The sequence below is a fragment of the Lissotriton helveticus genome, chromosome 2_1, assembly GCF_964261635.1.
Source record: "Lissotriton helveticus chromosome 2_1, aLisHel1.1, whole genome shotgun sequence".
Lineage (NCBI taxonomy): Eukaryota > Metazoa > Chordata > Amphibia > Caudata > Salamandridae > Lissotriton > Lissotriton helveticus.
In genome coordinates this window covers 973,041,977-973,053,569 of record NC_136059.1, presented here as the reverse complement: position 1 = coordinate 973,053,569, position 11,593 = coordinate 973,041,977, and the positions used below count along the sequence as shown (strand labels likewise).

The 11,593-nt window shown below is 42.8% G+C and overlaps 1 protein-coding gene across 3 annotated transcripts in view; it reads left to right on the top strand.

Moving 5' to 3' along the window:
• The window catches only part of SMARCA2 (SWI/SNF related BAF chromatin remodeling complex subunit ATPase 2), a 1,851,064-nt gene that overhangs the window by 249,302 nt on the left and 1,590,169 nt on the right, over positions 1-11,593 (top strand). For all 3 annotated transcript variants that reach the window (XM_078675722.1, XM_078675721.1, XM_078675720.1), the window contains exon 5: positions 2,611-2,712. In XM_078675722.1, the coding sequence (XP_078531848.1) occupies positions 2,611-2,712 (102 nt within the window). The remainder of the gene's footprint in view (positions 1-2,610; positions 2,713-11,593) is intronic.

Genomic DNA, 11,593 nt, shown 5'->3' with positions numbered 1-11,593 from the left:
TGTTTCAGAAATGTTGCAAAAATAGCAAGAATAGGCATACATATTAATGTAAATATGATCGTACAAATACATAAATGATAAATATCCCTTAACGTATTACCTTCAGGACAATTCCGATATCTAATGCAACAATAAATATGTGCAAATACGCAAACTTAGATTGTCCCATGTCATGACTAATGTCTGTACCAATACATGAAAAGACATAGGAATCAAATATAACTAAACACAATACGGGGGAAAGAACTACAAAGTAAAGATCAAAAACTATTTTTCTAAATGGCTAAATGCTTTTTTTAATTATGAATGCCATATATTCCTATCGGCCACCATGTGAATCAACTATTTTTCATTTTCTGTGTGATAATGTTCATAAAACTGTTGAAAGATAAAGCCCAAAATTTAAAAAAAAGAGAAGTTAAATAAACTGTTACTAATTATATAATGTGGAATACGGAGAAGACAGTAAAACCACTGGAAAATGACACTATGTGTGTGCTAATTCTCATAACTCATAATTAAACGCCAAATCTATACATACTTTAATGAACACCTTTGTCTGAGTACCAATGATATACATATATGTACATGCTTCAACTCTCCAAAGCTCCTTCCGGCGAGAAGAGAGACACGAACCACTGGGAGGTATGGCCATATTCTTTTATTCCTCACGGGTAACAAATTGAAAAATGTGTGTAGAACCCAAGGCAAAGTTTTCACTTAAAAACTTGCAGCTCCCCCATAACCATTCCCTATTTTCTGCTTTATAGAATTTGTCATTGTTCATACTATTCTAGTATTTTTTTGCTTGATGTCTGCAATGCAGCGTGTGGTACTTCCTATCCCTGATGATACTCTTTTGGAAGTATGTGGTTGGAAGGTTGTTGGATGTGGTATGTTCTGTGTGGGAGATATGATTGAGGTGCTTGAGTTCCTACATTTTACCACATAAAGCCTGCCTTAAAAGATCTTAAATGTCCAGCTGTGGATGTGAGGATCAAATACAAATTCTCCACAAAAGCTAATGGGGCAAACATTCTAAACAAATATGAACACTAATACCCCAGTAAACGAACAACAGAAATCCTGTGTTCACCAGTGGCTCGTTTGAATAACCTTGGAAGCCCTTCAGTTGTATCAGATGTGTAAATAAAATCTGTGTTACAGTCTGTGGATTGTGGAATGCGGAGTCCATCTACAAGCTGTTGGAAAAGGCTTGAAAACAATACTGTTCTGTATTGCCTCTAACTTGAAATTCGTACACCAGGAGTAGCCATTGTAGGAATAGGATTCCAAAATATTAATCACATCATAGCATATATAAATGCAGCAGCATGTTCGATGCTGAAGTAACAGAAACCTGACACACTGACCAGTGGAAAACGCTGTAATATTATATTCATTACCTTCCCCAGTGGTAGCTTGTTTGACACCTAGTAATTGACATTTGTCCATATTGTAAAGGCTTTAAATGGGCTACATTTTGGTCTTTACTTGTTGGCTTCATTGTACTATGTGCTCTATAGAATCGATCATTGGTAATAGGGTAGGCGGGTAGGACATTTTGCAGGCGCTTCGAAGGCATAATCATGACATTGAAGGGTTACAGTAAGTATGCTAATATATGAATTTTAATGACTTTATGATATTCAAGATATTTCCCGCTTTAGTTTGTTGATGTATGAATTTTAATGACCAGGGGATGCTCAACCTCAGTTTTGGATAAAAACGGGGACAACTGTTGTTAAATGTAATTTGATCCTTGGTAAGTTATTGTTTCTGTTATGAGCACACAGTGACATAACGTAATTGGTGTGGAGTGCTTAGCACGTCCTAGTGCTTTCATCCAGGGACTCATGATTAGTACATTGTAACGTTATAATTGGTAGCCATTTTTGTGCACGTATTGTTTAGGCTTCATTTGGAAAGCACAACACACGCCTTAAAAACAGTCTTCAATGTGCTGTTTCTTGGATATGATAAATTACATGAAAGTAATAAAATGGGTAGCAAGATGAGTGCGCAGAAGTGGAATAATAAAACAAATCATCAAATGGATTACAAAACACAAGCCAGGTCAGACTTCAGTTTTAGGGTAACACTTGTCCCATAAGCGTTCGTTCAACCTGGATTTAAAATAAAGAGTATATAGGCCTCTGTGAACCTGTTAGCAGGTACTGGCTACTTTGGATTCATTTTGTCTGAACATGTATTGTAATCCATTGGAGCTTCTTCGTTTTTTTTTAAGAAAGCAGTGGGTTAGCGTTACAATAATTGAGAGAAAACACGTACATTTTAATAAAAAATAATTATCAAGTTAATGTGAAAAAGGCCTTCTACTTTTGAATGTGTATCTCTACTACTTGTTAACGTATTTCTCTTAATTGCCTTGAGTGTATTAATATGTCAGTTATTTACTCGCATTCAAGTTTTTCTTTGTTTTTCAGTCAGCTGAATTCCTAACCCTATATACATTTTCAGTTTTTAAATATTTTATGTTGTTTGCACTTCCCGAGTAAGAATAGTTTAGCAATTTGGGAGGTAAGTTGACAGTGAGCTCACTTTTCAATTAACGTTTACTTGTATCTTATTTCCTATACCTAACGTTAGCAATGGGGATGCATCCGATGGGAGTTCCTCCAGCTGGTCCCGGGCCAACGCCAGGAATGCCTCTTCATGCTGCCAGTATGACCCCAAAGCCATGGACTGAAGGTATTTCATACTTGTATTCAAGAATGATACATGCTATAGTTATACTATCTGGGTTGCACTTAAAGGGAACTATAAGATTTATGTTCAGTGTCCCTAAGTTCACACCTGCCACATTTAAGAACTTTAATGACATGCCACCATTGTTTTGATGGTGACAACACACAACCTTTTTAGGAACAAATAAGCCCATTCTGTAACTAGGAACGAATGCGAAGTTATTTGAAGTGGGTATTTACTCTTGTTCTTTGTCAAGGTCATTGCTCATTAATTGAGTTTACATCTATTAATCACTTGATTGCTTGTCTGGCTACATTCTTAGGCCTATTTTAAACACCCTTGCCACTGCTGCTGCCACTATGTGAGAGAAGGCGTATTAGAGTTTGTCTATATTATTCTGTATTTCATTCCTTACATATCTGTTTGCTCTTGTTCCAGTTCTGTTCCTCGCCTAAGACACAGAGTAAAATCTACTAGTCAGACCCACTCCTCATATAACTAAGTAGTAACCTGTTTAGTTTAAAAAGGAGGTTATATATACACATGACCAGTAAGCATCTTATGATCACCCATCTTACTATTTTCTGGAAATGTATACCTGGGTATGCTTCACTACTGAATGGAGGCGTCTCTTGAGAGTTCTGTGTTAAGCAGAGTGAGTATCTTCTAACCAGTCTATTTCTCTTTTACGGATGGATCTGTCAGAATCTCTAAGGTGTTTTGTAACATGTGACCAATGCCAGGCACTGGCAGGGTGTGGGGGTGCTGAAATAGTAATGTTGAGTTAAAACTGATTGTTTATGCCAGCAGTATGGTGAGACACTAAACTTCGTCTCCAATAAGGATTTATTTTTTCTTCTTGGTCATGGGTGCATGGCTGCATGGCTGCATGGCTGCATCACCCCACCTCCTTTGTGGAAAATTATGAAGTTCCGGTCATTCTAAGCTCTTTGGTGCCATTCAGAAGAGCCCTATCAGTCTAGTGATGTCTCAGGGTATGATCCGTTCTCCCCCTTTATGGAGGACATGAGATTATGCTGATCCTCGTATCTTAACAACTTACCAGTTGAAGACATTGTGCTTAGAGCAGTGGTTCGTAACCAGGGAGTCTTTGAAGCCCACACCTGTGGTCAGTGACTGATAAGAAAATTAAATAATATTAGAAGATTAATATAGTTTATGTACATACAAAGCAAAACTTAAATGCTTTATAAATGTCAAAGCATTTAAAATTGGAGTCTACAGATTAAGTTGCTATCCCTATTTTGGTTTGTGGGAGTAGTTAAAGTAAACAGAAACTGTTGTGGATGATTGGTGACCTCAATTGGAGCACTGGCATGCGCCAAGAAAACGAAAGCATGCATTAGAAGGAAAAAAAGTCAAAGTGAGGTGCTAGAGCAATAGTTTTTTACCTGTGCCCCGTGAACCTCTGCGGGTCCACCAGGCCATCTTAGGGGGTAGGCAATTGTTTTACAAAATTAAATAGTATTAACATTCATCAATTAAAATTAATAATGTATATACAAACAGAGATGCAAAATTGAAATACAAATTCAATATTTGATTAGGGAATTACACAAAATAATTTAGCATTTGTTTGGTGTATAATTGTTTTTGTATTTGTGTGTTTTGTAGGTCCAGATTGTAAAAATTGCCTGGTATTTCCTGCCTTCCAGTAATGACTAAGTGGGGGGGTAGGGTCCCTGGATTCCAGTAGTGATTCAGTGTGGGTCCACAGGTGCCGAAAGATTAAGAACTGCTGTCCTAGAGTCTACCATGCTGTTTCATCTTTTGGAAATAAAAGTAAATTTTGAAAAGCTCTATACTTCCCTTTGAAATTAAAATTTCTATATTTGCCTTTTTTTAGTGAGTTAAATAAAATATTTAATAATTTGTGTATTTGTTTGATGTATCCTTATTAATATATTTTTGTGGTTCAAGTCATAGAAGTTGCTTAGGCGGATGTCCTCGGCTTTCAGTATTGAGTCATTGGGGGTCCACAAAAGTCAAAAGGTTAAGAACCGCTGGCTTAGAGCATTGAAAAAGTTCGGATTTGTAATCTATTTATTTGCTGTCATCTGCCATTTTTGGGTCCTTGAAGAATTCTAAGAATTTACAGTGGCTGCTACCTCTGGGCCCAGCTCTAGAAACTCATATCTGTTTTTAGGTCTCGCCTATGCAGCGCGCTGTGCTGCATTGGAGACCTTTAGCCGTTGTTCAGCTCTTTTTCGAAGCTCATACTCGTGCTTGTGGGGGCATCCACCTTGCAGGAGCGAGCAGGAGCGCGCCACAAGCATGATTATGTGCTTCGAAAAACAGCAGACTGCGCGCGCACGCACCACTCCCAGGCTTGTTCCTTCCATGCAGTTACCAGCAACACAAGCGCGCGAACCACTCCCTGCCGGGCTTGTTTCTTTTGACTTGGCTCATGGTGCCGTCCACATTCACCTCCTGCCCGTCACTGCGTTTCCTGTTCATGTCGGGGCCTGTCGCAATTCAGTTAATCTCCCTATGCGGTGCCGTGCCCCACTACCTCCTGCCCATCGTACCATTTGGTATTTATATCGTCACCCTGTGATTTTACGATTTTGTTTTATTTATTTTAAATGCTTTATATGCTTCTCTCACCTGGACGGGGTTAGCTACACAGGCAGAGACCTAGAAAACATGAGAGTGCAGTAATCTGGAGCTTTTCTCTTCCTGTGTATTATCCCTTTCCTTTATAGTTTTCTCCCCTGTAGTACTTAATTTCTGTGGTGCTTTCTGTAGTTACTCAACAACGCTGAGGCACCATCCACTGCCGAAATGGTGCGGCTATACTTATTTCTGTCCTTTCACCTTAAAACCTACAAGGTTCCCACCCTCGGTAGCTGTCCCCTGGAGTGACTCTAACCTGTTGCCTTTTTCTCTGGGGTGTCCTCCAGCCCTTATTTTCACCTTATCCCACACTGATACTTTTATACAGTGGCATCAAACATATTTTTCTCCTACATACATTTTGGGACATGTTTTGCTCTCCCACTTTGTGTTAGGAGTCCTTTGCTAACCCTCAAAACAAAAGTACAGAGGACCTAAACAAATGTTTGTTACTGCGTCTCCCGGGCGCCTTGCTTAATGGCACATTTGGCATATTCAAAATTATCAGCACCACCGCCCTAGAAGCTCACTATTACCATTCCCCATTTACTGTGTACGGTTATTGTTTGTGTTGTGCTAATTTGCCTTGATGCTGGTTCACATATCGCTCATTAAATTCAAATGTTCACGGTTAATGTGCTGTAATTCACATGTCTCGCTGCCTGTCCTCCTCCCATTCCCTTTTCCTCTCCCTACAGTTCATTATTTCAACCCATTGTATTGTGTCCCTGCTCAACCATGACCCCGACTGCTCCTGTCTCTGGCTGTCTACCAATTAGCTGGTATGATATATAACCATAGCGGGCTTTAGCAACTCATCCCCCGTGTGTCTCAGCCCGGACTGATGCAGTTTCCAGGGGAAAAACCACACACACACAAGAACTGCTGTGCGCTCCATGGGCAGTGTCTCACGTCTTATCTCAGCCTCACCAGAGTATTTCACAGGTCTTTAAAAGTCCATTTGCATCCCAATAGGAAATGGTTAACAAGGCTTTGTAATAGATTCTGTGAATACCTGCATCACTGGTTCATGCTTGTTTAATTCAAAGTGCCACTACGTCGTCAGCAATTTCATCACACTTTGCCCAAGAGGATTTTACTGTCTTAGAAAAAGGTCTAGCATTCCTCCTCTTTCGGCATCCAGAAAAATATCCATCCTCAAAGACTGCCCTCATTGCAAGACTGTCACTACGCGCATGAACCAGTATGAGACGCTGTGCAAAACTCGAAGAGTGCCCTGCGCTTAGTTCTAGGATGGGGTTGATAAACCTTGGGTTGGCCTAGACGATTGGTTTACCAAGACTGCTCAAATAATGCAAACATTTGAACAAAAAATACATCCTGGTGCTGTTTGAAATGTGAGAAACCTTGAATTAATCATATTACTTCTAAATACTCTGATTTGAATTCCCGGACGGTGTTTTATTTTTATTTTTAGGTCAAGCCTACTAGACAGTGCACGCGCTGTCTGGTGTGAGACATATTATGGCTTACAAAAAACATAAAGGCACTTGGAAACCTGCCCATTGCTTACCATTGGTTGACTTTCTACTCAATCTTATTTGCCACCTTCTTATTTGTGTCCCTACCATGGAGCATTGCCTCTATGTAATCTCTCTCTGCTTCCTTTTCAAGAACTACTCTTTTCTTTTGTGTTAAATATTGAGTGCGCATGTGTTTTCGAGTTGCCTCCCTCTTGTACATCTGTCGTCCTGCCCTTCTTGTTGCTCCCTGTCACCCAAGAGCTTCTCCCTATTGGTTCTCCTCACCCTCTTTTTTTTCTCCCCGTTACGGCTTCAGTCACTCGTACCCTCTGTGTTGCTTTCCCCAAAGCCTGTGCTGCTTCTGCCCGTGCCTTCCATTGCGTTTCTTCTGTCCTTCTGTCCTCCGCATCCCCCCTCCTTCTCCTGTATTGCTTAAGCCCCTGTTGCTTCTGCTCCCCGTCTTTCCACTTTTAAAAAACAAAAAAAATGCCTCATTATTTTGTTTTTTGTTACTAATCTGACTACACCTACTACTCAGCTGCAAATAATAGAGGAGTTCGTCTTCTCACCAACACAAGTAAAGGTATATAATACTGTCAGTGTTGAGTGTTATAGGCTATCATCTTCTCCCGCCAGAAGATTTATAACAACTTTTATATAACAAGCATTAGCATAGCCAATAGGTCTAGCCTTTGAGACCTGCTGGATAACTAAATACTTATAAGGTCCCAAAGGCGAGATAATTTGCTATACCTATACTTGTTCTTAATGCAGCCTCTACTAAGCCCTGTCCTTCAAGGCAAGAAAAGTACAAAATTGCCGTAAGCGAAATCCCTATTAGTTCAGTCACACCCCCTGCAGACTCTGTGGTAGTTTTAATAGGAAAAAGGTAGAACATGATAGAAGGTTCTCTTCTAATAATGCTTATGGCAAAAAGAGTACATATATCGCCCTAATAGGGAAGACGATGCTGTTCTCAATCTGAGCTGTGGCTATGAGTTTATGTTCTAGCTTACCCTTCTTTAATGTTTTACCTCAATTGGAGAATGCCTCTTCCATTTTATTATGATGTTTCTTTTTTCAGACACTCCTTATGTTTCATGAGGGGGCAAATAATAATGACCTTCAGCAGTATTGCTTATAGTGTCCATTCTCTTTAAAAACTTTTTTTTTTTTAACCTTTATTGAACATGCTCATCACATAACCGCAGAGTGATCAATACATAGCAGTTGCAGAGATAATCACAATGAAATGCAATCAGAAAGGCGACTCCCGGCGTTACAAAGCAACAAGACGGATCATTTGGAGATGTCTTAATTTTGCAGCCACTTGGTAATGAAAAAAGACTTGAAAATCCTGAGCATACAATGTTTACAGGTGGAAAATAACAGTTCTGATTGCAATGGATTGTCATGTTTGCACTTGGGTACATTTCATTTCAGGGGAGTTTACAGATTTTTGCCATGTACATTTTGAAGGTAAGTTTTTGTAAGTGACCTAGTAAGTCTCTTGAACAAATCCATATTTTGGTTGGAGACATATATCTGAAAGAGACTATTAGTTATAGATTCCTTACCTTATAAATAACCCCAGGCGTCAGACTGGATCCAGAGAATTTTTCTTCAGCAGTACCACTGCGCGTCGGTCGACTCCTCATTTGGTCTGAGGGCCAGCAGGTGGGCCAGTCCACCAGTGGCCCCTCTGCAGCAGCCTCCAAACCTTCCTAATCCGACATTTCACGGCTACCAGTTGTCAGTTGGCGGCAGGATCAGTCATTGCCTCCCCCCACTGGTGCAACATCACGTCAGACAGTCTGGTTTTACAGATAGTCTGAAGGGACTACTCCCTCCTCTTCAAGACTTCCCCTTCCTCCATGCCACCCACACTCCATCGCATGTCGGTGGATCACTTGGCCCTTCTCTATCTGGAAGTTGCGGCTCTCTTGGCCAAGTGAGTCATAAAGCGAGTCCCTTTTTCAGAAGTAGATTGTGGCTGCTACTCCCACTACTTTCTGGTGCCCCAGAAGGACAAAGGCTTACGTCCTATCTTGAACTTCAGGGACGTCAACCGTTTCCTCCGGAAGGAAAAGTTCAAAATGTTGACATTGGCTCAGGTCCTGTCTGCCCTCGACCCTGGAGACTGGATGGTAGCATTGTACTTGCAGGACGCTTATTTTCACATCCCCGTCCTACCGGCCCACAGGCGTTACCTACGGTTCATGGTAGGCCACGAGCATTTTCAGTTTACCGTGCTCCCTTTTGGCCTTACCAGTGCCCCTCAGGTGTTCACGAAAGTGATGGCGGTGGTCGCAGCTCATCTGTGCAGTTCAGGGGTTCCAGTCTTCCCCTATCTCGACGACTGGCTGTTGAAGGCAAGTTCGCCTCAGACTGTCTTTTGCCACCTCCTGACTATGGCGGACCTTCTGCACTCGCTAGGATTCACTATCAATGTGCCGAAGTCACATCTGATTCCCTCTCAGAAGCTCCTTTTCATCAGAGCAGTTAGGTATACAGTGCAGTTTTGGGCCTATCCTCCCGAGCAGCGAGTCCAGGATATTCAGGCTATGATACTGATGTTTCAGCCGCTATCCTGGGTTTCAGTAAGGATGACCCTGAGGCTTCTGGGCCCTTATGACCTCCTGCATCCTGCTGGTGGACTATGCCAGGTGGCATATGCGGGCTCTGCAGTGGGACATGAAGTTCTAGTGGGCGCAGCATCAGGGAAATCTTTCTGATGTCGTCCAGATCTCGGAGGGCACTGCACACCAATTGCAGTGGTGGCTAGCGAAGCAGGAATGGGTCAATGGCAGATCCCTCTCCCTTCCCCAACCAGAGTTCACAGTGATGATAAATGCGTCACTCCTGGGATGGGACGGCATGGGAGAGGTTGAGATCAGAGGCCTCTGGTCTCCGGCAGAGTCCGGGCTTCACATCAACCTGTTTGAGCTCTGGGTGATCCATCTTGTTCTGAAAGCGTTCCTTCCTTCTGTCAGAGTAAGAGTAATGCAGGTGTTCATGGACAACACAACCGCCATGTGGTACTGCAACAAACAGGGCAGGGAGGGGTCATGCACCCTATGTCAAGAGGCTCTCCACTCTGGACGTGGCTGGAACATCAGGGCATGTGACTGGTGGTTCAACACCTGGCAGGTTCCCTGAACGCCAGGGCGGACGTACTCAGCCGCCGGTGCATGATGGCTCACGGTTGGCGTCTTCACTCGGAGGTGGTTCAAGGTCTCTTTCGGCAGTGGGGAGAGCCTTGGTTATGTCTGTTAGCCACCGAAGAGACCATGCAAGGTCAGCAGTTATATGCGTTGGAATTTCCAAGGCGCCACTCGCTCAGCAACACTTTTTGTTGCGAATGGAATTACCGTCTTCCATATGCCTTTCCCCCTATACCACTTCTGCCCAGAGTTCTGAAGAAGATCAGGCGTTACCGGGCCCAAGTCATCCTTGTGGCTCCTCATTGGGCACGAAGAGTCTGGTATCCCTAGAACATGGCAATCGATCTTCTGATCAGACTACCTGTTCGGGAGGACCTTCTGTCGCAGTAGCAGGGTATGGTCCTCCACCCGAACCTGTCCAGCCTCCACCTCCTTGCTTGGAGATTGAGCGGCAACAGTTGACAGCTTTTGATCTTCCTCCCGAAGACTATAATGTCATCTTGGCAACCAGGCGTCCCTCCACTAAGACGGTATACGCCTTTAGATGGAACAAATTTGTGGCATTGTGCGCAGCAAAGGCTGTTAATCCCCTTTCTGCCCCCCTTTCTGAGGTTCTCCTTTTCCTGCTTTCTTTGACCCAGCAGGGTTCTGCTCTTGACACCCTTAAGGGCTATCTTTCGGCCATTTCGGCCTTTCTTCGCCTTCCTGAGAAGCCTTCTCTTTTCAAGTCCCCTATTGTAAATCGTTTCCTTAAGGTTATTACTCACCATTTTCCTCATATTCCTTTCGTAATGCCCCAGTGGGGGTTTGCACCTTGTTCTGACTCACCTTATGTGCGCTCCTTTCTAGCAGCTACATAATTGTCCACTCATACTCTTGACCTTAAAGACTGCTTTTCTGCTCGCAGGCTGAGTGAGCTTCAGGCTCTTTCTTCTAAACCTCCTTTCCTTGGTGTTCATTCGGATAAGGTTGTCCTTCAAACTCAACCTTATTTTCTTCCAAAAGTGTTTACCACTTTCCACTTAGGACGGACCATCTCTTTGCCCATCTTCTTCCCGCCCCTGCATCCTTCTGAAGAGGAGGAGAGGCTTCACCGTCTGGATCCAAAATGTCCGCTCTCATTTTATCTGGATCACACAAAACAATTCCGGGTGGATGATCAGCTGTTTGTTGGCTATGTGGGCTCCAAGAAGGGTTGGGCCGTGGAAAAACGAGCCATCTTTCGATGGGTCGTTCTTTGCATCAAAATGTGTTATTCCTTTGCAAGAAAGGAACTTCCAGTAGGGTTGCGTGCCCATTCCACCAGGGCAACTGTAGCCACTACTGCTTTGGGACGTGGAGTCTCCCTCAATGACATCTGCCAGGCAGCCACGTGGGCATCATTTCACATGTTCACTAAGCATTCCTGCCTGGATAGCCAAGTCCAGAGAGACGGCTTCTTTGGCCGTTCTGTTCTCCAGGACTTTCTGGTGTAAACGTGGTTCGCGGACCCACCTCTGGGGTTGGTATTGCTGGGGTACCTATTCTAAGGTAAGGAATCTATAACTAATAGTCTCTTTCAGATGAACAAGTTACTTACCTTTGGTAACGATATATCTG